Here is a 27,724-nt window from a genome sequence, read left to right on the forward strand (position 1 = left end):
AATTTTTTTAAAAAAGAGATGATTTGTATATGCAAAGATGGTCCAGTCCTTATAGGTAGATAGCAAATCCTAATGGTAAATTCATAAACTAAAAATGCTCAATCTCATAGGCAACAGGGAAAGGCAAATTAAAGCTCCAATGAGCTGGCAATTTATATTCAGCAGGTAGACAAAAATGAAAGAACTGAAGGGGTCTAGGGTTCACATATTGCTGATAGAAATGCAAACTGTTAACAGCTCTTTTAGAAAGCAATTTGCAACATCCCATAACAATTTTTGCAAGATTTTATGCACACTTTATTGAGCAACTGCAAAAGAACGTGCTCAACCTAAACAAGAGAGGCAATCAAGAAGGATAAGCATAATTTAATATAGAAATAGGAGCTCCAACATAGAAAAGAGGGAAGGGACTCCTCTGGGAAATGTTGAGAGACAGACCCCAGGATGACATGGCAAAATGTTCAGCAACTGGTCAGTCCACCTTGGAGCAGGGTGAGGGGCTCCAGCAGAGACTTTCTTCAAGAAGATTAGATTTGTAAACCAGTTAATCCAACCGAACATCTTGAGAAACAATTTAAACAACTGGTGGAGAGTCTGAAGTTGAATTAACACATGCATAGCTTTTTCTAAGCAAATGGGGGGGGGGAAGAAAATTACTAACCAGGAAAACCACAAGTGCAGAAAAGGAAGGCAATTGTAATTTACTACTTGGCTCAGCACTGAGTAGAGTTTACATGTCTTAGCAACGTTGGCTGAGATTCTTGGATGGACAGATTAATCTCTTTCATCAATTAGGAATTTTTCAGCCACATTTTCCCCCTCCCTGCCCCAATATGTTTTTCTGTTTTTCCATTATTTTTTTATTTATTTTTGACTGCACAGGGTCTTCGCTGCTGCTCGCGGGTTTTCTCTAGTTGCGGTGCTTGGGCTTCTCATTGCAGTGGCTACTCTTGTTGCGGAGCACGGGCTCTTGAGTGCGTGGATTTCAGTAGTTGTGGCCCAGGGGCTTGATTGCTCCATGGCATGTGGGATCTTCCCGCACCAGGGATTGAACCTGTGTCTCCTGCACTGGCAGGCAGATTCGTTGCCACTGAAACCACCAGGAAAGTCCCATTTTTATTTTTTGGCTGCGTTGCATGGCATGTTAGTTCCCTGACCACAAATTGAACCGGCACTCTCAGAGGTGGAGGTCTAGTCTTAACCACTGGACCCCCAGGGAAGTCCCTGTGTTATTAACAATAAGTTATCTGTAAGTGATTATGAGATTTTGTTTTCATGCAGCTTTGGGGAACCCAAACCCTAAACCCAATTTAGTTTTATTCAGAATGATGAACACATGTGGTGTCTTCTGGTTTATAATTTGATAATTATGCTTTCCTGGTGTAGACTGGTAGCTCTCTGGGGCTTGGCCATGAACCATTTTCAAGGTCATCCATTTTGCCAAGCCTCAAAAGGAAAACATCTTTTTTTAAAACTATAAATTAAAAAAAAAATCAGATCATGTCACACCCTGCTTAAAACCTTCCAGGGCTTCCTCACGCACTCAGGATATAATCCAAGGTCCTTAAATCACCCAGAAGGGCGGACAAGAGCAGCCTCTACTCAACTAGGCAGCAGCCATACCTTCTCCTCAGCTTTTTATTTTTCAAATATTCAAACACAGAGGAACTGAAGGAATGGTATACAATCACTCATCATCTGACTCAATAATTACCAATAATTGCTTTATTGCTTGGGCCACGTGTGTGTAGTTTGCTAAAACATTTTAGTTAGTTGTAGGCAACATGACGTGTGTGCATGCTAAGTCGATTCAGTCACGTCGGTCTCTTTGCGACCCCATGGATTGTAGCTCGCCAGTCTCCTCCATCCATGGGATTCTTCAGGCAAAAATACTGGAGTGGGTTGCCATGCCCTCTTCCAGGGGATCTTTCCAACCCAGGGATTGAACCCGAGTCCCATACATCCCCTTCATTGGCAGGCAGCTTCTTCACTACTAGTCACCTGGGAAGCCCAGAGCTCATGACACTTTACCCTTAAAGACCTCAGCATGAATCTGCTAAAAATAGGGACGTCTTCCTTCACAGTCCCATGCCCTCATCATATCCAAGAAAACTAACAGTAATCCTCAAATACCTTCTAATACTGAAGGAGGAAACAGAACAGGCTCTATCTTGAAAGCAGGACTCCATCTTGGGCCGGACTGTGGACTTTGAGCTATATGCCCAGTATCTATGGAACTGACATACAGACTGGAAAACCAGGCCCCCGGAAGGAAGAGCCCCAGGACTCTCCATCACCTAAAAGAATACCCTAATTATCTGTGTAACCGAATAGAATCATACATTCTATTATGCTTACTGGGGTATGACCACAGGCCTATTGATAATTGTCCACTGTTAACTACCTAAGCTTAAGGCATATGATTGTGGGTTAACTTTGTATCTTTCTCTTTCCTTTGTTCAGACTAGTTTCAGGGAATTTTATACATTTAGGGTATGTAAGGTTTTCACAGGTTGGGGTCCTTGGCTAAGAGGAGACTCTGTCTTGGGCCTGCCGGTGTAAAAAACTGCACTCCACTATCTGCATTGTCCTTCTGAGTGAGTTTGTTTCCCGGAACCCATGGCTACAACAATACTGAGTCCACATTCAAATGAACTCAGTTATTCCTCAAATGAGTTTATAGATGTTTATTTCCTAAATCAGGACCCAGTAAGATTTATGTGTTGCATTTTTTTCAGTCTCTGGTAGCCTACAACAGCTACACATGGTTTGGGACTGCAGCATCAGAGCACCTGGAACCTGTTAGAGATACAGCTTCTTTGGCCCTGCTTCTGACCTCCTGTCTCAAACTCTGGGGGTGGAGCCTGGGAATATGTGTTTCAACCAGCCACGTGATTCTTATTCATGCACAAGTTTGCGAATCACTGATAGACCAGCCCAACTTTTCTTCCCCATGCTTCCTTGTCCTTCACCATCTCCCGGAGATTGCTCAAGCTCGTGTCCATCAAGTCGGTGATGCCATCCAACCATCTTGTCCTCTCTTGTCCCCTTCTCCTCCTGCCTTCAATCTTTCCCAGCATCAGGGTCTTTTCTATTGAGTCAGCTCTTCGCATCAGGTGGCCAAAGTGTTAGAGTGTAGGAATTTAGAACCAGAAAATTGGTAAGTACCCAGCCAGTTATCGTCATGATCATTTCCGGCCGTTCCTCTCTGCTTTACTCTATTAGTTTCCTCCCTCTTGCTCTCTCTCTCCAGTCCTTTTGTAGCAGAGAAATGTGGCTCCTTTCCTCTTGGGCATCTATTTCCCAGCCTCCCTTATGGTTTGTTGTTGTTTAGTCGTTCAGTCATATCTGACTCTTTGCGACCTTATGGACTGTAGCCCACCAGGCTCCTCTGTCCATGGAATTTTCCAGGCAAGAATACTGCAGTGAGTTGCCATTTCCTTCTCCAGGGGGTCTTTAGGTGTGGTCATATGACCACTTCCAGCCAATGGGATGTGAGTGGAAGGTGTGTTCCATTTCTGGGACAAAGATAGATAATTTATCCCCTCTCTATATTGTTTGCCATCTCCCAACTGAGGCCGCGGCGGGGAGCAGAACCACAGATGGAGGTCCTTAAATCACCATGTGGAAGACCAGCCTCAGACTGTTTGGTGAGGCAGTTATAATGGTTGTGATGTTAAGCCACAGAGATTTAGCGTTTCATGTGTTACAACATCAGTTTAACCAACACATTGACTGTTCCTGCTTCTTGAGGCTCAGATTAAACACAGCTGCCCAATGACTTCTACGCACTCATATTTTATTGATACATTGAAGCAGGTATTGATTGGTTTCTCAGTTTCAATTCTACACCTCTGGGAGAAAGACTCAAACTGGCCCAACTTGGGACAGCTTGAGACTACCCATAAAGTTACCAGCTATGGCACAAACATGGCAGTGGACCCCTCCATGCCAGTGGAGGGACAGGGCCATTCTTAAAGAAGATAACTATTTCCATATTTTCTAGTCCTTAAAAACACATACCTATGCAGATAAGGAGTAAAGAAAAATAGTGGAGGCAACTCCCTGGTGGTCTGGCAGTTAGGACTCTGTGCTTTCACTGGGTTTGATCTGTGATAGGGGAATTAGGATCCTGCAAGCCATGTGGCACAGCTGAAAGATAAAAATAAAAGATGACATTCTGATGTTAGTTTGCAGGCTTCCATGTATTGTGCTGTGCTTAATCGCTGAGTTGTGTCCAACTCTTTGTGACCACATGGAATGTGAGGTAGTACTTAAAAAAAGAAAAAAACAGAGAAGATATAAAGGCAGTTATCCCCTGGTCCATGAAAAAGAAACAAACATGGTTTCATTGCAAAGGGAGAAGATAAGAGACATTGAGCACCCAGGAGCAAACCTCTTTTCAAGCCTCAAGGTCACACCTGGGCTCACACTGGGCTAATACCCCATTGACTGCAAGTCATATGCTTTGACCCCAGATTCAAGAGAATGGGCAGGTCATCCTGCCTGTGGTTGGAGGGCAATGCATAATAATCTGGCAAAGGACGTGGCTGGAGAGAAGGGTGAAGATTTGGAGCCAAAGGATACATCCCCCATACCCCATCTGAATTTTCCCCGGGAGAATACATCCTCTCTGTCACTTCCTTGAGTGAGGTTCCACCTCCAGCTCAGGGGTGGAGTAGCTGACAAGGCGTCAGCCAATCAGAGAACTGCATTGCCCTGACTACTGGTGATTGGCTCATCCGTGATGCAGGATCCATTCAGCACCAACCAAACGCAATACAAACACCAGCCCGGACAAGACTGAGAGGAAGGGGACTCGCACTCTTTCCTGCTGGGAATCACTCTGAGATGAGGCCGGCTGCGGGGACTGGCAGCCATCCTACACCACCGGCAGAGAGGAATAAGTCCCAGAATAAGTTGACACAGAGCGGGCCGAGCTGGTGGAGAGGGAAATCCATCGCGGTGTTGAAATTGAAGCCTCTGCATAAGCTGCCCCTGATTTGTGCTTCACTTTTACAAATCAGTTTCAAATCAGCCAGTCTGTGTTAGTTTATCTATCCCTGCTGCTGCTGCTTAGTTGCTTCAGTCATGTCCAACTCCATGGGACACTATGGACTGTAGGCCACGCCAGGCTCCTCTGTCCATGGGATTCTCCAGGCAAGAATACTGGAGTGGGTGGCCATTCCCTTCTCCAGGGGATCTTCCCAACCCAGGGATCAAACCCGGGTCTCCTGCATTGCAGGCAGATTCTTTACCACTAGCGCCACCTGGGAAGCCCATGGATCAGTCATGGATCCTTGTATTCAAATAATGTCATCAGAGTTCATCACTCCTTGTCTCAGCTCTGCTTCATTCACTGTGTCGGTTTCACGCTTAACCAGAATCTCCCCAAGTGGTGGGAATGATGGCCACCAGGCTTACATCTCACAGGTTACAGATCTAATGAAAACAGTGTACTTTCCCCCCTAATAGGTATAGAGAAGGGCCAGGAGTTGCCTAAACGTAGTTATACAACTTGGGCTGTATAACCCAGTTCTGTAAACCTGAGTCAATCGCCGTGGCTCATGGGTAGGAAGATGCTGCTTGGCCAGACCTGGGTCATGCGATCACTCCATGGAGCCAAGGGATGGAGTTAGCCCCACCGGAACTACGTGGATCAAGAACATGCAAGGGAAACTTGGGTTGCTGTCACCCGGAGAGGGGCAAATGGGTGCTGGACAGGAAATAGCAGATGTCCACTAAGTCTTCTGTTAGCATCCCATGGCCCTTATCACAGCTGTAATTAATTATATCCCCCAGTCCTCTACTTCCTGCAGTCGCCCCCATTTTCCTTTAACATCAGAATAAAATGTTGTGAGGCCCTCACCACATGCTAAGGATAACCAGGCCCCTCCATGATCTTTCTGAGGATTCCAAACTTGGGGCTCACTGTCTCTTTTTTTTCGATTGAACCACCTGGCATGTGGGATTTTAGTTGCCTGACCAAGGATTCCACATACCCTGAAGTGGAAGCCCAAAGTCCTAGCCACAGGACCACCAGGGAAGTACAGGGCTCACTGTCTCTTGAGTGAGGCCATCCTAGCTTACTACTTTTTTCTTTTTCTTAGCTTTATTGAGGTTTAATTGATAAAATAAAATTCTTTTATTTGGGGTGTACAGTGGGGCTTCCCAGGTGGCACTAGTGGTAAAGAATCTGCTTGCCAATGCAGGAGCTGCAGGAGACGTGGGTTCGATCCCTGAGTCGGGAAGATCCCCTGGAGGAGGAAGTGGCAAACCCACTCCAGTATTCTTGCCTGGGAAAGAATGGACAGAGGAGCCTGGAGAGCTGCAGTCCATGGACAGAGGAGCCTGGAGAGCTGCAGTCCATGGGGTCAAAGAATCGGACACCACTGAGCATGCACACATGCCATGTACGGTGTACAACTTGATGTTTTGATATATGTGTATATTACAAAATGATTACCACCATCATTAGCTAATGAATATATCCTTCAACTCCCATAGTTCAAATTTTATGTGGTGAGAACACAAGATATACTTTTGTGGCAAATGTCATGTATACAATACAGTATGTTAATTATACAGCCTACTCTGTGGCTGTCCCCATATGGTCTCAGCCTCTGAAGCCACCATCCTCTTTCTGCCTTTTTGGTTCCACATGGAAACCCCTGAATTCCTCCACTGCCCCAAAGCTCTGTTAAGCCAAGGCTGGGTGATGAATATTCTCCTCCCCTCAACTTCTAGTAAATACCTCAAATTTACTTTTCCTACACCCACATTTCCACCCCTATCCAGACACTAGATAGCTGGGTAGGGCTTGGCATGTTTGAGGCAGAGATGCTGTGTGGGGACTGTCTTCCTGAGTGGTCTAAGTCTAAGTGATCTAAGTAGGCATCCACTGTCTGGCGTGAAGGGTATACAGGGAGCTTTGAAGTTGCCCCTTCCAGTGCTCCTTGTCTTGGCAGCCTTAGCTGTCACTGGCGAGGGGACTGGGGAAATTTTACCTGGGGTTCAAGGAGCACCTTGGCGGAAAAGGAACCAAAGAATAAACTCTCTTCTCTTCTGAAGTTCAGTGTCATAGGAAATCTTTTGAGGGACTAAGTTAATCCAGACTGAAGACTATGGGCAGGAAAGGACACTAAATGCTCTGGAGAAGAAACTTTCCACGATCAAGGGGAGGTTCAGTTCAATTCAGTTCAGTCACTCAGTCGTGTCTGACTCTTTGCGACCCTGTGAACCACAGCACGCCAGGCCTCCCTGTCCATCCCCAACTCCCGGAGTCCACCCAAACCCATGTCCATTGAGTTGCTGATGCCATCCAACCATCTTATCCTCTGTCATCCCCTTCTCCTCCTGCCCTCAAACTTTCCCAGCATCAGGGTCTTTTTAAATGAGTCAGCTGTTTGCATCAGGTGGCCAAAGTATTGGAGTTTCCGCCTCAACATCAGTCCTTCCAATGAACACCCAGGACTGAACTCCTTTAGGATGGACTGGCTGGATCTCCTTGCAGTCCAAGGGACTCTCAAGAGTCTTCTCCAACACCACAGTTCAAAAGCATCAGTTCTTTGGTGCTCAGCTTTCTTTATAGTCCAACTCTCACATCAGTACATGACCACTGGAAAAACCATAGCCTTGACAAGACGGACCTTTGTTGGCAAAGTAATGTCTCTGCTTTTTAATATGCTGTGGCCTGGGCTAAACAGAAGGATCCAAGGGATTTCTGGGGGTTGGTTGGGTTCTGAAACAGTGTATGTGTTTATGGAAACCCTCTTGTCAAGCTCCTTTGACCTGGCAGGACGATGACTTTTATCACCTGGAGGATGCCTGAGTTCAGCAGTGATACTGAGTGGCAGACAGAAGCAACAGCGCAGAAAACCAAGGACCCCTAGTGGTAAGTCCTGGCATTCTCTGACACATTGTTCAGTAGCTAAGCTGTGTCTGACTCCTTGGAGCCTCAGGAACTGCAGCATGCCAGGCTTGATACATTGGGGGTTGCAAAGAGGAGATAGTTGTATATTTGTAGATTTCCCTTCCATCCCCACCTTGTTGTTGTTTAGTTGCTAAGTTGTGTCCAACTCTTTTACAATCCCATGGACTGTAGCCTGCAAGGCTCCTCTGTCCATGGGATTCTCCAGGCAAGAATACTGGAGTGAGTTGCCATTTCCTTCAGGGGATCTTCCTGACCCAGGGATCGAACCCATGTCTCCTGTATTAGCCGGCAGATTCTTTACCACTGATTCACCAAAGTGTTCTGTTTCATATTAAGGGGACTATTGCCCCCAGGTATCCACCCTTATCATTGCAGACAAATAGCAGACATTTTCCAAAAATTCTTGGGTAAGAATCCTTTCCCATCTGATCTAGTCCGGATGGATTTTTTTTTCCTCGCTCTTTTTTTAAAATTTGTTTTTATTTATTTGGCTGTGTCAGGTCTTAGTTGTGGGATCTTCCATCTGTGTTGTGTCTTGTGGAATTTTTAGTTGTAGCGTGCAAACTCTTTAGTTGTGGCATTTGGGATCTAGTTCCCCAACCAGGGACCGAACCCAGATCCCCTGAATTGGGAGTGCGGAGTCTTAGCCACTGGACCACTAAAGAAGTCTTTTTTTCCACTTATTTCCCCGCTTTCTCTTTTACCTCCATGCCTCTCAGTTTCATAGATAGGTTTGTAACCTATTTAATGCCTGTTTTTAGGAAGTAAGCTTCAGGGGATATGGATTGTATATCTTTTTTTTTTTTTGTATATCTTGTTTATTGCTGTATCCTCAGCCCCTAAAATAGTATTAGGCATTCATTCATTCAGTTGACAAATTCTTATGGAGTGTCGTGTGCCAGGCCCTGTACTAGGCATCAGGTTGGGGTGGGGAGGGGAGTAGCGGTTTGCCAAATACTGACTCTGCTTTTATGGAACTTATGTTTTAGTGGGAAGAGATGGAGAACAAACCAATACCTGGTATCGGGAATGGTGGTGAGTGAAGCAGGGTGAGGAGCATCCAGGAAGTGGACTCTGATCATTGACATTGGAGCAGGGACCTGAAGGAGGGGAAAGGGGAGCTGCAGAGAGATTTGGGAGAGTCCAAGGCAAGGATACAAGCCCTGAGGGTAGAGTGTACTTGGCTGACCTAGAGGCCAACAGGGCTTGAAGGCAGCACAGGGGTGGAGTAGGGAGTGGGATCTTTGAAGGCCACTGTAAGGACTTCAGCTTTGATTTGGAGTGAAGTAGGGAGAATTTCTGGGGCTTCTCAGGTGGTGCTGATGGTAAAGAATCCCCTGCTAATGCAGGAGATGCAGGAGACACAGGTTCGATCCCTGGGTCAGGAATATCCCCTGGAGGAGGGCATGGCAACCCACTCCAGTATTCTTGCTTGGGGAATCCCATGGACAGAGGAGTCTGGTAGGCTGCCGTTCATAGAGTTGCAAAGAGTTGGACACTACTGAAGCGACTTAGCGTGCATGCATGCAGGGAGCTTTTGTAGACTTTCCAACAGAATGACAGGTGTCACCTATGCGCAGACTCACTCTGGCTGCTGTCCTGATAAGACCCTGAAGAGGCTCAGGAGAGGAAGCTGGGAGTGAGTGAGGGGCAGCAGGCAAACCAGGGGTGCCAGCTTCCGTGCTGGCGGCGCACGCACTCAGATTCTGGGCAGAGCTGTGGCTGAAGGCAGAGCCAGCAGAACTGTTCTGTTGTCACGAGTACGTGATTGATAAATATTTGCTGAATGAATGTTGAATCATGAAGCTTCTCATCGCCTGCCTGACTCCCCTGTGTTAGAACGTCCATTTGCCTGCTGCCTCGAGTCTGCAGCCTCAGCCAATCAGCTTTTTTGCACCCGCTGTGCCCACCACCCAGACAACTCCCAAAGCCTCTGGTCTCCATCTTTGGGGAGTTCCTGCCGCCTCCGGACTTGACCAGCTTCCCGGTTACGTAATTTCCCGGCCCCCAGCCTTCCACGTGGGTGATGTCTGCTACATCACTAGATCACTGGCTGCCTGAGGACGGGGCCCTATCTGTCCTGTTTCCTGGCACATCCCCAGGCCCCGCTAGGAAGCCAGGTGCACAGAACGCGCACAGTAAACATTTGCTGCTGGGTGGCTGGATGAGTTGCCTACTCTGTTCCTCTGGGCTTTTTGGCCGCTATTTCCTGCTCAGTCTGAAGGGCTCCACACTGAAGCTGGAGTCCAGTTCAGGGAAAGCTCCCTACTTCTCCCCCACAGAACCCGGGTCCCTGGCTGGGGCCTCTAGCTCACCCAAGAGGTCACAGGAGGCCTGGGGTAGTTGCCTTTGGACTCCAAAGACCCCACCTTAAACCATGTGTTGTTTTCAGTTTCCAGAGTTAATTCTGTGTACCTCCCTCTCTAGGCCCTGAGACAAGACAAGACACCAGTTGTAATTTTTCTAAACTTTTGTTTATTTTATAGCAATTGTCATGATTAGAGAAGTAAATAACACATTTAAAAACCTTCTCAGGGCCAAAGGATGCCAGAGTATTTACAAACACATGGTGGAGGACGGTGGCAACATGAGGGTCTGGGGCTGCGGGGCTGGGATCCCACCCAGGCCCCGAGTCAGGCTGGAATGCTGACACCAGCCACCAGGATGGTCCCACCGGCCACAGCGTGGGCCCGGGGAGCATTGGCAGCCTTAGGGCTCTGCTCAGCTGGCCTTGTGGCAGACCGCTTAGCTAACCTGTGGCCCTGCCTCCTGCCCAGGGGCTCGCCACACCCCACAGGCCACCTCCGAGGGGCCTCTGGGAAGCACCGAAGGACAGGGGGCAGTGTAGGGGGCTCGGGGCTGGGACAGAGGTCGGGGATGACCCGGCCGGCCCACGGTGGGACAGAGACACGCGCGCGTCTGCGCACACACAAACACCTGCACAGAATCGCGAGGTTTTTTTTTTTTTTTCCTAAGTCTTCAGGTCTACGGTGTGATTCATTTTTTTGCTATTTACTTGTTCTTTGACAGTGACATAAACTGAGGTAAACATCTGTGACCAACACCTCTCCTAAGGGGCAAAGGGTCCCAGCCCCCCCAGCAGAGGTGGGCAAGGCCCCGACGGGGAGGGCGGGCGCAGAACCGGTTCCAGTCCCGCTTCCCTGTCGGCTGCCGCTGCCCCCTTCCTGTGCCTCTGAAAACAGGGACTGGGCTACAGAACTACGGTCCCTTCCCAACTCTAACATCCTAGATACTACGACGAGGGAGAGACTCTCAAACAGGATCTTAACAGAGAGAGAGAGAGAGGGCGCACGCGAGGGGCGTCTACTTGGAATCTCGCTTCCGTGTTATTGCAGGAGAGACGGGATGTCGAGAGGCCTAAGGCAAAAGGAGAAGTCGCGGCTGGGAGAGGTGCCCGGATGGGCTCCAGGTGGGCTGGGGGCGGGGGTAGTGGAGAGGCGGGCCCTGCTCCAAGGCTTGGCCCTTGGTGGGAGGAAGGGGGGGTTGCTACTTACCTGGCATGTGTTGGGCCCCCATGCCCGCCGGGGAGGTGGGTCTCTAGATGGGCGGGCACACTGAGGAGGGAGGGGGCCAGGCCCTGGGGCAACCGCACACTGTAAACTGGACCCGGGCAGGGCGGGGGGACCTATAGCCCTTTTGCGTGGTGGGAATGAGGGTGAATGGAGAAGTGGGGGCTCCCGGCCATAGGGTTCCCTCTGGTCAGCCTGGCCCACTAGGGCGCCCCCTCGAATGGCCGAGAACCCTGGGAGGAATCCTGGAAGGTGTGGCCCGGGACAGCAGGCGGGGCGCTGCCAGGCAGAGGGAGCAGCCTCTCCCGGTATGAGGTTATTGCGGGGTCCCAGGCCTCCATGGACAGGGCAGGAGTCGTGAGGGTGGGCTTTGAGTCTGGGACCCTCTGGCCTGCAGGTGCCTCCTTGCCAGGCTCCCTCTGGCAGCTGCCCAGTGAGAATCCTGGGGCGGAGTGACTGGGGTGTCTGGATGCAGCCACTGAACACACGAGGCTACACGCACACAGGTGGCTTCTGCATGTGCTCACACTGCACACGTACCTGTTCACACCCTCACCCCTCCCATTTCCAGGGCCCCTTATTCTCACACCCACACCCCAGTACCAGCAACTTGGGAGATGTGGGGATGGGGTCAGCCCCAGATTCATATGTTGGACTCCAGCAGAAACCCGGGAGAAATTCCTGGCACAAGTAACCTCGCTGCCTGCTCAAAGTCCAGGCCACTCAGTCTGGGCTGGGGCAGTGAGGAGTGAGAGGATCTGAGCAAGGTTTCCCTGGCCTGGGGAAGGTACCATGGGCAGGCCAAGTTGGGGCCTGCCCGGGCTCTGAACTCATTCCCTGGGCCTGGTGATGCAGGGGCACAAAGCCCCTGGCCACGGAGACCTTCAGTTGTCCTGCAATCCCTGTGGGGGCAGGGGGAGGGCTGCGGCCTCTCTGGCTGTGTGTGGTCTTGGCCGGCCGCCCTCCTTTTGGGCTCTGGGTCCTCATGGCGGGGCGGGGCGGGGGGGACTGGGTGGTGGGGCCTGTGTTTACACACGCACACACTGCTGCGACATCCAGACGTTTGCTACATTTTTGCAGGGGGTGTGGTCCCTCCCCTCTAACCCTCCCTGGAAAGGGGCCGGTCTCAGATGAGCAACGCCCCTGCCCTCGGCTCACCGCCCTCCTCCCAGCCAGTGCCTAGACGCCCTAAGCCCTTTCTCGGCCCCAACACTTCGGTTCCTTTTCGTTCCCAGGGTGGGGGTGAGGGCGGGAAGGTGGGGAGTGGGCAGGACCAGGGGTGGGACTGCGGGATGATCTGCCAGAGGGGTGCCAAGGGCCTGGAGCCACTAGTTCAGGGTCCCAGGGTTCAGGGAGGTGTGGGGGAGTCTGCCGGCAAGCTCCCTTGCTCCTGGTGTCGGGGGTGGGGGGTGGGGGGCCTCTGAATCCTCGGGTCTGTGGGGCTGGGCTCCTTTGGTGGCATCTCACCGGCCCGCCGCAGGGCCGGTCGCCTGCCTCGCCTACTACTACTCCCTCCTGCCGCCGCGGGGGGCTGGCCGCTTCGGCCAGGGCGGCTCCCCGCGCCCCGGCCTGGCTGCTGCTCGGCGCCCGGGCCCCGAGGGCGGCTCAGACGCAGATCTCGATGGCCGTGGCCAGCACCACCTGCCCTTTGCTCTTGTCCGGGCGGCCGTCGGTCCTGCCGGGAGGCCCCGGGGGGGCCAGGCCGGGCTCGGGCACGGGGACCGGCACGGGCACGGGGACGGGCACCGGCACAGGTCCGGGCCCGACGGCGGGAGGCGCGGGCCGGGAGCCGCTGCCGCTCTCGGTCAGCACCGTCCGCTTGAGCGGCCCGGGCGCCTCGAGGCGCAGCGGCCCGGCGGCCGGCGGCCGGTCCCCGGCGGGCTTGCGCGCGCGGTGCGAGGGCCGGCGCCGCAGCTCGGACGTGAGCTCGTGTTTGAGGAAGCGGAAGACCTCCTTGGCCGGGCCGCGGCGCTCGGGCTCCAGCGCCAGGAGCCGCTGGAACATGCGCAGCGCTGGCTCGGTGAAGCGGCGCCACTGCGACGGCAGCCCCGGCAGGCGGCCCCGCTGCCAGCGCACGAACTCCTCGAAGAAGGCGTCGGCGCCCGACGCCGCCTCCCACGGGAAGTTGCCGGTGAGCACGCAGAAGATGAGCACGCCGAAGGCCCAAACATCCACGCCCGTGTCCACCGCGAAGCCGTCGGCGCGGCCCGCCTGGCACACCTCGGGCGCTGTGTACGGGATGGTGCCGCTCACCCGCTTCACGCGGCAGCCCACGCGGCGCGTCATGCCGAAGTCGGCCAGCTTCACGCGCCGGCACTCGCGGTCGAACAGCAGCACGTTCTCCGGCTTGATGTCGCGGTGCACCAGCTGCCGACCGTGCATGAAGTCCAGCGCCAGGCCCAGCTGCTGCACGCAGCGCTTCACTGTGTCCTCGGGGAGCCCCACCTGCGGCCGGAGCGGAGGGCGGGAGAGAGGCTCAGGGGCGCGGGCAGGTCCCGGCCCGGCCCGGCCCGCCTCCTCTTTCCTATCCCCGCCCCCGCCCCGCCCCGCCCCGCCTTCTCTTTCCCATTTCCCCCATCCCCGCCCCGCCCCGCCCTCTCCTTCCCATCCCCGTCCCCCTACCCGAACTCCTTGCGGGGTCCCTTTCCTGGGCAGATCCGGGGCCAGCCGCCCTTCCTTATCCTCCTTGGGCATCCCCGGCTCCCTCCCTGGCCCCCGGGTAAACCCCTCGAACCTTCCCCACCTCCCCCCACCGCCCCGTACCTGTACGGAGCGCCTGCTTTGGGCCAAGCACTGGGCTAATAAGGACCCTATGCCGCACGGTCTGCTGTATGCCCACCTCCCTTAAACGGCGGCTCTGAGAGGCCTTGTCACTTATCCGGTGAGCAGCAGGACAGTGTTTCATCCTGCCCGACTGCAAAGCCAGGTGCGGGAATCCCCAGGGACACTCTCCCCATGCCGGGCACCTCCTCTGGGAAGACTGGTGGCCCTGCCACCTCCCCTCTTGGGTCCCCTCCTGTTCCTGTGCAGCAGCGGAGGAGGGCGCTGCTGGACTTCATCCCACCCACCGGCTGGTCCTCATGGCGGAGCAGTGCCTATGTCACTTCAGTCGTGTCTGACTCTTTGCGACGCTGTGAACTGTAGCAGGCCAGGCTCCTCGTCCCTGGGATTCTCCAGGCAAGAATACTGGAGTGGGTTGCCATGCCCTTCTCCATCATCTTACTGCCTCCTCTGGCTAACTGTGGAGTGTCTGCTTCCCCCACTAGGACCAGAGCAGGACCTTTTGTTCATTGTGTATCCGCAGCCCTCCAAACAATGACTGATCTACAGTAGGCGCCTAATAAATGATTGACGCAAGTGGCCTGACTCCGCCTCAGCTCTCACACTCGGGAACCCAGAAGACCCTCTCCCCTCCCTCAGCCACCACCCAAGTACCTGAGGGGGAATAATGTCGAATAGGTCCCCCGCGGGTGCATACTCCTGGGCGAAGACGTAGCAGTCCTCAGTCTCAAACACGACGTCGAAGACCTTGATGATGAAGGGGCTGGAGGAGAGGCTGTTGGTGATGCTCACCTCCCGCAGGAAGTTCTTCAGCTTGGTTTTGCTCTTGTTTACAAACTTCAGCGCCATCTTCGTGCCTAGCCGGGAGGCAGTGAGAGCAGTGAGGACCCCCTCCCTGCGCCCCTGTGCCCCACACAGCCGTGCCTGTGGGCGCAGCCTGTCCGGGCCACAGTGCACGACTTGACGGGAGCCCCAGTGGGCGGGCCGTCCTCGTCTCACAGGTAGGAAACTGAGGCCCAGAGAGAGGAAGGCCATGCAGCAAGTCAGGGGTCAGCCTGGGTCCTCTCTACCCCACCTGCAGCCCTCCGAGAGGCCGGCCTGCTGCTTCCTCCACCCTCTCCTTTTCCTCCTGACACACTGTGTACTTAGGTATCTTGTCTGTCTGCCCCCGGTCAGAAGGCCCTTGAGCACAGGAAACTATCTTTTTTTTTTTAAGATTTTTTTTTGTTGTGGATCATTTTTTCAAGTCTTTCATGAATTTGTGACATTATTGCTTCTGTTCCTTGGCTGTGAGGCATGTGCCATCCCAGTTCCCTGACCAGGGATGGAACCGGCACTCCCCTGCTCTGGAAGGTGAAGTCCCAACCACTGGATCACCAGGGAAGTCCCAGGAACCTGTCTTGTTTGCTGTTGAATCTCCAGCGCTCACAGAGGAGCCTGGTGCATAGCAGGTGCTCCAAGATCATTTGTTAAGCAGATGAATAAGTAAGAAGGCACTAGACACACAGAGGTGAGGGCCTGCAAGGCACATGTCCCTGACTCTGAGCTTGAGCAGCCATCTGTACCCACCTGGGTACAGAGCTGTGTGACACACGTGTGTGTTCACAGAGCGCTTACGCACTGCGGGTCCTGCCTTCTGCACTTCACGTTCACAACTCACTTTTTATAAAGACCCTATTCATACTCCTCTATTTTACAAAGGAGGAAACCTAGGCACAGAGAGGTTAAGTCACTTGTCCCAGGTCACACAGCAAGCAAGCAGCAAAGCTCAGGTGACCCCATGTCCAAGGCTCCTCCTTCTGGCCCGGTCCCCTCTGAATACAGCTGTGGGCACCTGTGCAGCCCCCATCCCTGGCTGGCTGATGGGCACTGCAGTGAGCTTACACTGTGGGGAAGGCATCACATTCAGCAGTTAAGGGAGAAGGCCCTGGAGCTGATGACTGGGGGCTCATGCTACACTTTCTGTAGCTGCATGACCTGGGCTGAGTGACTGCATCTTTCTGGGTCTCAGTGTCCTCAGGATCTGAGGAATGGAGATGCCACATGGATCTCACAGGGCCCTCTCCCACCTGTTATTAAGCATGGTGCTCTGTTCTCAAGGACCCCAGTTAAGTTTGGTCCACCCTCCCAGGGGCAGCTATCACATATATGCTGGTCATCCCCCAAACACCACTGCCAGCCCTGACCTTTCCCCTGATCCCACACGTCCCCAGGCGCATCTCCTTGACTGTCCCGAGGGCACTTTTGTTCAGTTGCTCAGTTGTGTCTGACTCTTGGCGATCCCATGGACTGCAGCATGCCAGGCTTCCCTGTCCTTCACTGTCTCCAGGAGTTTGCTCAAACTCATGTCCATTGAGTCGGTGGTGCCATCCCGCCATCTCGTTCTCTGGCTGTCCTCAGGGCACTGTGGATGGCCCCAGAGCAGCCCACCCTCCGGTGCGGGCACTCTACCCAGAGATTCCTCCCTTGTCCCTTCCTTCCCGGGCCGCTTCATGCTTTACTCTCTCCACAGGTAGCACAGACTCTCCTTCCCTGCTGGCCTCCTGGCCCCCCGCAGGGAGCCCCCCGCCAGTTCCCCACTTCTTACAGCGGGCCGCCCTGCAGACACTCACCTGTGCCCTTGTAGGCCACCAGGTCGACCTTCCCATAGGTGCCCTTGCCCAGCTCCCGCACGAGTTCATAGTGCTTGGTGACGTCGCTCGCGGCCACTGTGCGGAGGGTCAGCGCCTGCATGTCTTCGGTGAGGAGGGGCACACCGGCACCCAGCCCGGGGGCGGTCCCTGGCCCGCAGCAGGGCAGGGAGTGGGGCGGCTCGGGCTCTGGGCAGCCCACGCTCATCTTCTCCCTGGTGTGGGGGTGGGGAAAGGGATGGAGTGTGACATCAGGCCCCTCCACTCCCCACCTCCTCCCCGTCCAGGGCCCGGGATCTCTGGGGCTGGGCCCGATGCCAGGCCTAAGATGACCACCAGGGGGCGACAAGCATCTTTGCTGCGAATGGTTGGTTGTTTAGTTGCTAAGGCGTGTCCAAACTCAAAAGACCCCACGGGCTTGTAGCCCACCAGGCTCCTCTGTCCGTGGAATTCTCCAGGCAAGAATACTGGAGGGGGTTTCCTTGGCCTCCGCCAGGGGATCTTCCTGATCCAGGGTTCAAACCTGCGTCTCTTACGTCTCCAGCATTGGTAGGCAGGTTCTTTACCACTGAGTCACCTGGTTCAGTGGTAAAATAGAATCACCTGGGAAGTTCCCCATCCTTTCCCCGAAGCTTCAGGGTCAGGCCTGAGCCAGCATTCCCCAGAGACACGGCCACTGCCCCACCGCTCCCTGCTTGGGTGTCTCATGCTATCATCCAGACACAGTGTCAGGCAAGGCACGTGTGTTTATGTCACATACTGAGTTCACATGGGTGCTCCCATTCACAAGTATTGATCAGCACCCGCTGTTTGCCAGGTGCTGTTTGGAGCCCTGGGGACACAGCCCTGAACACACAGGAGTTATGTTCAAGGTGGGGAAATGGACAATACACAGTGAGCCCACAAATTATATATTGTGATAAAAGGTGACATTGGCTATAGAGAAAATAAGGCTGGGGAGGGGCAGGTGGGATGTGAGGGGAGGTCGTTCAGCCGCTCAGTCATTTCGGCTCTTTACGACCCCATGGACTGCAGCACACCAGGCTCCGCTGTCTGTGGGGTTTCTCAGGCAAAAATACTGGACTGGGTAGCCATTTCCTTCTCCAGGAGATCTTCCCAACCCAGAGATGGAACCCAGGTGTCCTGCATTGCAGGCGGATTCTTCACCAACTGAGCCTGGCACCAGGGAAGCCATAACAGGAGCAGAAGTCTCAGACAAAACCCTGGCGGGCGGCGCGGGCTGGCCACATCCCCACCAGGCCTTATAACACATCCCCTGACCTCAGACGACCACACACAGCCCAGCTCAAGTACACAGCTGCAGCTGTAGCTCCTGGGTCCCCGCCCAGGCTCCCCGGATACAAGGACAGAATGCCTGTTCTACCACGACCCATCCTCCACATTCACCGCTGGTCCCCTTCCGTGTTCACACGGGCTGGGGGAAGGGGCTTCCTGGACACACCCACCCCTTCGGGGGTACTGAGTTTGCCTCCCGACAGGTGCTGGGGGCGCAGAGAGCTGCAGTGGGGAGCGTTCAGGGGTGGGTAACAGCGAATGCTTATGTGGGCTTTGCATTTCTCATCTGTCTAACGGGGGGAGGCTTAGGGGAGCCGAGCATCTGGGAGCAAGTGTCCATGTGTCCATGTCTGCCTGTGCACCAGTGAAGGAGGCCGTGGATGAACCCCCTCTGGGCTGAGCCTCAGCAGCTGTCCCTGGGTGCAGCTCCTCTGCCCTCACTCCCTTCTCCCTTCGGTCGCAGGTGGACCACCAGCGCTCTCGGTACCCACAGCCCGCCCCTCAGCCCCCACCCCTGCCCTTGTGGTTCAGAGTGAAGGCACAGACTTGGAGCCAGACTGTCCAGTTGAAAGTCGGGCTCGATGACTTGCTGGCTTGATGTCCTTGCGCAAGTTACTTCCTGTCTTTGTGCCTCGGTTTCCCCATCTTATAAAAAGAATACAATAGTATCTTTTCCCTGAGGGTTACAGGACATGAAGTGGTTGGTCCCTGGTGCACAGTAAGCGCCCCCCAAGAGGCAGGTGTGGTTGGGTTCTCATTCCGATGATGCTCGCCCGCAGAGCTGGGCTGGAGGCTGGGAGCTGGGGTGAGCCCAGCCCGGGAGCCTGGCGTCTCTACCCTGGCCCGGCCGCTCCCCTTCCAGGCCCAAACCCTCTTCTCCTCCTCTGCTTTCCCTTCCCCCTCGGCACGACCCAGCCTCCCACTTCACGCGGAGAAGAGGAACATCAGGAGGGAACTTCCTGCCTCCCACCCAGCCCCAAACGGAGCTCCATCTGCACGTCCTCCTGGCTGGCTGCGGGGTGGGGGGGCGGTGCAGGGAGCCATCCTCCCCTCCTCTGCTCTGGCTCCCGCCCCCTGCTTCTTCCTCGGTGTCCTGCTCTCCCACACAGTCCCCTCCCCTCCATTCATGAAGTCCCATACGGTGCCCTCCCCTCGGAGTGTCTCCAGCGAGAACCTCGGACCCCCAGCCCTGCTTCCTCCACCAGCGACAGTGTGTTGAACCCAGCCCTGCCTGGCATGGCCACCGAGTCTATGCAGTACCTGCTCAGGGCAGGACAGCACTGGGCATCTCCCCACTGCAGGGCTAAAGTAGGGTGACATCTCCCCATGAGAGTCGGCTAGAAGGGGTCAGCTCTCCCGATCCCGGTCACGTGTCCGCCCACTGCCTGGGTGGAGAGGACTCCAAGCGGGAACAGCCAGGTCATGGGCTCTGATGCAGCCTGGGGAGGGGGGGTCAGACTGTTCCTGTGGAGTGGGTGGCGCTCCCCCCTGCCCCCCGGGTGCTGATGAGTGCGCATCCTCTTCACCTGGAGCTCTTCCCCCCTGTCCATCAAGAAGACACCCTGGGCTGCTCTGCTGACCTACTTCTCCTGATATGTGTGGACTCCCCAAGGGCTGCCTCGTGTGTGCAGGCACCTGTGTGCACACGTGTGGCGATGCTCCCACTTCGGGCTTTGGTCCTGTCAGGTCCCTTTAGGGCTGTTTTCTGCATCCCCTGGGAGCTTGACTGGCAGCTGCAAGTTGCTAGAAGCCCTTCTTCCCTCCCCCAGGGACTGTGGGGTGCCTGCTTCTCTCTGACGCTTTGGCCTCAAGAGTTGCCCTGGGCAGGCTCTGGGCTGGGTGGGGGGCACACCGGCTTCCTCATCCCCAGGCTCAGCCCAGGCTCTGACTGCTGCCCAGCAATGCCGTTCATCAACTTGAACGCGCCTCTCCAGTGCTCTCCGCCATTCCTGCTGGCCTGCCCTCTCTGCCCCCTGCCCCTTCTCATTATCCTTAGGTCCCACTCCTCCAGGAAGCCTTCCTTGCTGCCCCAAGTGTCAGTTCCTGTCTCTGAGGGGCCCCAGGGTTCAGGCAGGGTCTGTATGCTGCTCTCTTCTGGTCCCTGTTGAATATCTTGGGTGGTCTCAGCTTTATCCTGTCAGTCCCCATCAATGGGCCAAGACCACCCTGGGGGCTAGTGCTACAGCAAACCAACTGTCCGTGGTCCCTTCCCTTGGTTCTGAGGGTCCAGGTTGTGGGTCCTCCATTTCTTTCTCCCACTCACTTCTTCAACCCTCCTCTTCCTCCAGGCCTGTTCTCTGGAAGGTAAGGTATCAGCAGGAGACAAGGGATTGACCGGCACCCGTCCCTGATTGATGCTGCCGCGTCATCACCCAGGTACGCTGCCTCTGACCCAGTTACTACGCACGTGACTTCAGAGGCGCAGTGGGGAAGCGATGGAAACAGCACGGGCCTCAGGGCTCAGCAGGTTTGGCCTTGATCCTAAGGTGTGCCACTTTTTAGCTGGGTGACCTTGAGTAAGTCACATCCCCTCTCTGGGCCTCAGCTTCCTCATCCATAAGATGAAGAAAATAACAGTAGTAACGGGTGGCGGCTGACACTTAAATGTACTCACTGCATGTCAAGCCCTGTTCGGAGGCTGACCTCATCTCTCCTCATTTTCACAATTCCAGGCGTGCGTTCATGCTAAGTCCCTCCAGTCGTGTCTGACTCTTTGTGACCCTGTGGACTGTAGCCTGCTAGGTTCCTTTGTCAACAGGATTTTCCAGGCAAGAATACTGGAGCGGGTTGCTATTTCCTCTTCCAGGGGATCTTCCTGACACAGGGACTGAAACTGTGTCTCATGTCTCCTGCATTGGCAGGCAGGTTCTTTATGACTAGCATCACCTGGGAAGTCCACAATTCCATGAGGTAGCTGGTATTATCATTATTATTGTTACTGCTACTATTATTATTTTTGGCTGCACTGCACAGCTTGTGGGATCTTAGTTCCCTGACCAGGGATTGAACCCATGCTTCCTGCAGTGGAAGCATGAAGTTTTAGTCTCTGGACCACCAAGGAAGTCGTCAAGGTAGGGATTATTAGTATCCGCATTTTAGGGGTGACAAGCACGAGGCACAGAGGCTGTATAACTCGTCCAAAGTCATCTCACTAGTGCTGGGACTGGCTCCAAAGTTGGTGCTTTTAACCACCTCTATTTTTTTTTCCCAAGCCAGAATGTGGGAACGTCACCTCCAGATCCCTCAGTATCCGAGTGGGGAAATGGAGGCCCAGAAGCGGGTACAGCCTCAGCCAGGGATGCACATGCCCTCCTGGAGCTCCTGTGGCGAGTCGGCTGGGAGCCAGGCACTGGTCCAGGTATTAACTCACTTAGTTCTCACAACCGTCTCTGTGGCAGGAGTGTGTGCATGCTCAGTCGCTAAGTCGTGTCCAGCTCCTTGCGATCCCATGGACTGTAGCCCTCCAGGCTCCTCTGTCCATGGGATTTCCCAGGCAAGAATACTGGAGTGGGTTACCGTTCCCTTCTCCAGGAGATCTTCCTGACTCAGGGGGTTGAACCATGCATCTCCTGCATTGGCAGGCGGGTTCTTTACCTCTGAGCCACCTGGGAAGCTGAGGTATACCAGCTCCCTTTTTCAGGTGGAGACTTGAGCCCAAAGAGTGAAGTCAGACCCTTCAGCCTCACTGGGTGGTTTAGGGCATAGATGTCTGGTATCACGGGGAACTTGACCTTAAGGTATTTCACCTTCAGCATCATCACTTCCTCCTCTTGGAGGAGCAGCTGAGAACTTGGTGGCCATGAGCTTCCCAGCACCAGGTGTGGAGGCCCTGGCTGACCTCCGTTCACCCTGTGTAGCTGGTACTGCATCCGTGCACACTTGAGGGCTGTGCTGCCCTTGGGGACCCCACGTGACCTGCACCTCCTGTGTGTCCTCACTGACCCCAAGGGAGGCCCTCGATTCCCCGTCTGTGGTGAAGGCAGGAGGGCCTCGCCCAGTCTTCACAGCAGTGGTCGTGGCCCTGACCACAAAGGCTCCAGCCCCGTGGGCTGGGTCTTCCGCCACAGGCTGGGAGGGCCACGGTGGTGGGGGAGAGTTTCCTAAGCAAGACCGAACCACCTACCACTTCCTGTTGGCAGGTGGCTCAAGCTGGGTTCCACCTTTGTGAAAACAACACCCAATGTGTAACCCAAGTCAAGTCTACATAGGGATCCCCTTCCCCACCACACACACACGCATGCACACACACACACACACAGTGCCAGACTGGCAAAATTTCACTCACTGAGTCCTCATAGGTGCCCTCAGAAGGGGGCAAGACGCCTCCTATTTTAAAAAATCTGCTTAACTGAGGTGTAACTGGTATATCTAGGCTTCCCTGGTGGCTCAGCAGTAAATAATCTACCTGACAATGCAGGAGTTACGGGTTTGATCCCTGGGTCAGGAAGATACCCTGGAGAAGGAAATGGCAACCCATACCAGTATTCTTGCCTGGGGAATCCTATGGACAGAGAAGCCTGGTAGGCTAGAGTCCACGGGGTCGCAGAGTCAGACATGACTTAGTGACTAAACAACGGCAAGAACTGGCATATCACAAAACTCCCCCATAGCAAGTGTACAATCCAATGATTTCAGTAAATGTACAGAGCTGTGCAACCACCGCCTCCATCAAGTGATGCTGCCTACTTAACGGATGAAGAGTAGAGGCCCAAGAGGTTGATGCCTTATTGTGGTTACGACAAAGATGGCCAACTACCTGTCAAAGCTTTGTGTTCCCACTTCTGTGATACAGAGATATTCTGGAGGGTGGTGGTCAACAGGGAACTACATCCCTCCCCTCCCTTGCATCCAGGTGTGGTCACCTGGTGTGGACACCTGTGGCAGGTTTTCCCCAGTGGCATGTGAACAGAAACGAGGTGTCACTTCTAGGCTGGGGCTTTTAAGAGTGGCTAAAGTGTCTCTCTTCTTCTGTGGCTTGAGGCAGAGGACCCCAAGACTCTAAAAGATGGTAAACTAAATATGGGAGGAACCTGGGTCCCCAGGTGTCAGAGGCCTCCTGCTGACCAGTATTATCTGCTCTGATATTTTGTGAGCTGGAAGTAAAATGCTGTTCTGTTAGGCTGCTGACATATGCGGGATTTAGTTGTTAGAGCAGCTGATATCACCCTGATTCAAGGGTTATGCTGCAGGTAAGCAAAAGAGCTGAGATTCGAACCTCAGTGTTTGGACTCCTGGGATGTGGCCAGAGAAGGGAACCCGGATGGTGGTAACGCTTGCAACTGAGCGACAGGAACTCAGTTCCTGGATTAGCTGGAGGGTGACCAGCCAGTGAAGGTAAAGGAATCTGCTCTTCTCTTGTCTTGTGGGAGAATAATCATCCTGGCAAATATTTACCGAGTGTTGACTGTATGCCAGGTGGTATGCAAACAGTGGATTAAATCATTTAATCCCAACAAGTCTGGGAGGTGGGCGCTACTATTCTTATCCCCATTTTACAGAAAGGGATACTGAGGCACAGATGGGTTGAGTAACTTGCCCCAGAGCTAATAAATAGCAGAGTGGGATTTGAACTCAGGCTATGAGGTTTTAGATCCCATGCTCTCATGTGCTGTGTCCTGTGAGGCTCCTGTAGGCAGACAGCAACTCAAAAATGAGACAGTTCTCACAGTCTCACAGTCTCACAGCAGGGAGGAAGTGCGTTCTTCGTCGCGGGGAGCAGAGAAGCAGATACTGGAAGCCCATCTGTTGGGGGGAATCGGTGGGGGATGAGATTGGACTGAGCCAGCCAGCCCTCTCTTACTGTCACTCTGGGATTCTAAGATTCTCAGTCCCCATGCCGGGGCCCCTTCCCTTGGGTCACTGGACCCATGCTCTGCCCTTAGCACAGGCAAACCCCAGGGGTGTCCTTACAAAGCCCTGGCCTGGAAGGATGCCATCAAACAGTGATTGTGCCTTGGGGGAGGGGTGCCCTCTCTGCATCTGAACTGTCACTAAAAGTCCCCGTGAAAAAGCAGCCACGATGTGGAGTTTCAGGTAATGAATCGGGGTGGAAGTTGGCCTCTCCCACCTGCTTCACTTTCCCTGGTGAAATGAGAGGCTGGGCTTCCCTGGTGGCTCAGTGGTAAAGAGCCTGCCTGCCAATGCAGGTGACACGGCTTTGATCCCTGGGTCGGGAAGGTCCCCCGGAGAAGGAACTGGCAACCCAGTTCAGTATTCTTGCCTGGAAGGCCCTGTAGAAAGGGGAGTCTGGCAGGCTACAGCCCAGGCTCAGCGACTAAACAACAGTAGCACGAGTGGGAGGTTGTCACTTCATCCCTTCAGCCTGTGTGGCTGAGCCAGCTCTCTGCACCCCATTCTCCCCTAGCCTGTCTCCGGGTTTCTCCCCTCCAGTCCTCCCCACCTGTGCGGTCAGATACACTGTCTCAAGGCCAGAGGTGGCCTGACCCTTGCCTTGTTCGCGTTTTTGGCGGTTTCTTGGATTGGCCTGTAGTGTTTCCCCCTGTTCAGCATCCCTTTCCCTTTCCCTGGGGAATGACTCCCTCCTTCAGTCCATTGGTTCAGTAGGGCTGTCCCCACCCTGACTCTCAGCGCAGACCTGATCCAGGGCCGGTCAACCAGGGGATCCATCCCATCTGCGAGGTCACTCTGGCTGGTTCTAAGATGAACATGTGATTCAAGGGGACCCACTGAGATCTCACTTTAGGACTCTTGCTGAAGTTATGAGAAAAGAGATACCTCTGACCCTTGGCCTACAAAGCTGGAGAACACAGGCCTGGAGCTGCTGGGGGCTGGCTTGGCCAGCATGAGGGTAGCCCGAAAAAGAGCAACAAAGAGATAAGCAGTGCTGAAAGATGGAGAGATTTCTGATGACTCTGAGCACCTGGCTCCAGATATGCCTAAAGTCAGTCATACTCCTGAATGTTTGCTTCCTGAATCAATACATTTCCTTTAGGCTTAAGCCAATTTGAGTTGAATTTATGTAGCTTACAGCCTAAAGCCTCCAGACAAGCATATCTATTCAAGCCCAGGCACTGTGCTGGGTACTGGCACAGGGTGAGGAGGTTAGATAGAGGATATGAGCCTACAAATCAAGGAGGCAAACCAAAAAAGGACTCAGATAATCATGAGGCCAGGAAGGCCATGATCAGTGCTCTGCCATTTCCAAGAAGGACACTGGCAGTGGGGATCAGGGTGCCTTCCTGGAGGAGGTGACACCCGAATGGGCCTTGAAGAGGACTGACAATCTAGCAAGAAACCCAAGAGCTCCTTGAAAGCAAGCCCCATGCCTTAATCATCTTTCTATTCCTAGCTCTTAGCCAGGGTGTGACAAATGCTGGGTGAATAATTCTTTACGTGTTTGGGAAGCAGTAACTTTTTATATCTTGGCTTTCCTGAATGTGACCCTGCAGGCACATAGCTATTTCCCCAAGGGTCTGCATGAGATATCATTAGCCCCATTTTACAGGTGCAGAGACTGATGGCCAGAAGGGAACAATAATTTGTTCAAAAATCACAAAGTCAGTGGCAGGGCTGGACTAGAAGCCAGGGAATCTGCAGGACAAGGTGCTATCTCCCTATAACAGCCCCCAGCCCCAAACACAGCAGAGATGGGAGTGGCGGTGAGTGACACTGGTCACTGTGAACAGAGAGGCTGGGGTGCCATGATCAGAATGCTGAATACAATGGAGAGGAAGTTGACAGCAACAACTAACACTTAAGGAACCCCTGTCCTGTGCCAACTCCCTCATGTCAATGAACTCATCTAATCTATTATTCACTCCCGTTTACAGACAAGGAAACTGAGGCATAGAGCAAGTCATGTCACTTGATCAAAGACCAAGTAAGTGGCGGGGCCAGGATTCCAATCTAGGCATTATCACTGCAGCGTCCAAATGCTTCTCCACTATGCATTACAGTCTCTAAAATGATACATTAATAGTTAAAATGACTATTTATTTTCTCAACTGCCAATGCTTTACATTGCTGCTGCCATTCAATCTTCACAGCAACCCCATTTTACAAATAAGGATCCTGAGGCTCACAGGGGTTAAGCAATTTGCCCAAGGTCACCTAGCTGGTAAGAGGCAGAGCTGGGAATTGAACCTTGAATGCTTCCTGTTCTTCCCTTTTCCTATCTTTGGTCTCTGGTTTGCAGCACAGACCTCCCTCCAGCTCCACTATCTTCAGCACCACAGGTGTGGACAGCACCCAGCCTGGCTGGCATTAAATGCAAGGCTGGGGAGGTCCGAGGAGGCTGGGCAGTAGGACAGAGGAACTGCTGACAGACCAACCAAGGCCCCCAGGGCATGGAAAGGTATGTCTGGATATAGGTTGTTGTTGTTGTTTAGTTGCTAAGTCATGTCCAACTCTAATGCGACCCCATTGACTGTAGCCCACCAGGCTCCTCTGTCCACGAGATTTCCCAGGCAAGAATATTGGAGTGGGTAGCCATTTCCTTCTCCAGGGGATCTCCCTGACCCAGGGATCAAACCCAAATTTCCTGCATTGCAGGTGGATTCTTTACCTTTGATTCACCTGGGAAGCCCATGGATATAGACACTGTCATTTATTTAACCAACTGAGAGATGTTGACTGTGTACATTCAACCTTTTGCTGCCACGAACAATGAGCAGCCTTGTACATAAGTCCTGTGGCAGTGTGAAGTGTGTCTGTAGGATCGAGTCTAGAAGTGGGTTGCCAGGTTAAAGGGTGAGTGCACCTGGGATTTCTATACAGAGCTTGATGTCCCCCAGGGGGCTGTGCCACTGGCCCACCCCAGTCATCAGGAGAGGGCTGTGGGACACAGCAGCTGCCACCAGCTTCCTGGCTCTCTCTGGGCCTCCATATCACTTTGTTTAGTACGTTATGTTGAAGTGAGGGGGGAAACAGGAATAAGTTTCTTATTTGCTTGCATTTGTATAAAGTAACTCTGGATGCAACCAGACACTAATGAAGGTGCTTGACCATCCTCAGCACTCACTACCACTGTTCTGAGCCATCATCAGGGCTCAGCTACTGCTCCCTACCCGCCTCAACCTCTCCTTGACACAGCAGTCAGGGAGCCAATCAAACCCCAATCAGACCACATTACTCCCCAGCTCATCACCCTCCAGGGGCTCCCATCTCAGTCCAAGTCCTTATAACAGCCCTTGATTTACCCCTCTGACCTGTCTCGTCCCTCCTGCTGCTCCAGACACACTGGTCTCCCTGCTGTTCCCTGAACACGCCAGCTCCCCACCCGGGAGCTGTTCCCTCTGCCCCCAGACATCCACATGGCTCATTTCCTCTAAGTTCTATTCCAACAGCACCTTCTCAACTAGCGCTATCCTACCACACTCCCCTTTTCCTGTTTTACTCTTCCCCCAGCAGAGCGTAGCCCTGTCTAACATAACGTCTATTGTGGATGTCTCTCTTCCCCATGAGAATGTAAGTATCAGCAGGGCAGGGACTCTGTCAGGCTGATCTTGTTCACTGCTGCATCCCCAGCTAGCACAGTGCTTGGCACAGAGTAGAAAACTTAATAAATAAATATTGGTGAATGAATGAATGAACGT

General features: G+C 53.5%; 1 protein-coding gene across 2 annotated transcripts in view; it reads right to left on the reverse strand.

Annotated features, from left to right (window-relative positions):
• Window positions 1-11,880: 11,880 nt before the first annotated feature.
• The window catches only part of SBK1 (SH3 domain binding kinase 1), a 51,226-nt gene continuing 35,382 nt past the window's right edge, over window positions 11,881-27,724 (reverse strand). For both annotated transcript variants that reach the window (XM_055409742.2, XM_055409743.2), the window contains exons 2-4: window positions 16,857-17,089; window positions 14,899-15,101; window positions 11,881-13,908 (exon numbers count right to left, since the gene is read on the reverse strand). In XM_055409742.2, the coding sequence (XP_055265717.1) occupies window positions 13,069-13,908; window positions 14,899-15,101; window positions 16,857-17,082 (1,269 nt within the window). In that variant the 5' untranslated portion in view covers window positions 17,083-17,089 and the 3' untranslated portion in view covers window positions 11,881-13,068. The remainder of the gene's footprint in view (window positions 13,909-14,898; window positions 15,102-16,856; window positions 17,090-27,724) is intronic.

The sequence above is a fragment of the Moschus berezovskii genome, chromosome 27, assembly GCF_049115385.1.
Source record: "Moschus berezovskii isolate FMDL1 chromosome 27, NW_MosBer_1.0, whole genome shotgun sequence".
NCBI lineage: Eukaryota > Metazoa > Chordata > Mammalia > Artiodactyla > Moschidae > Moschus > Moschus berezovskii.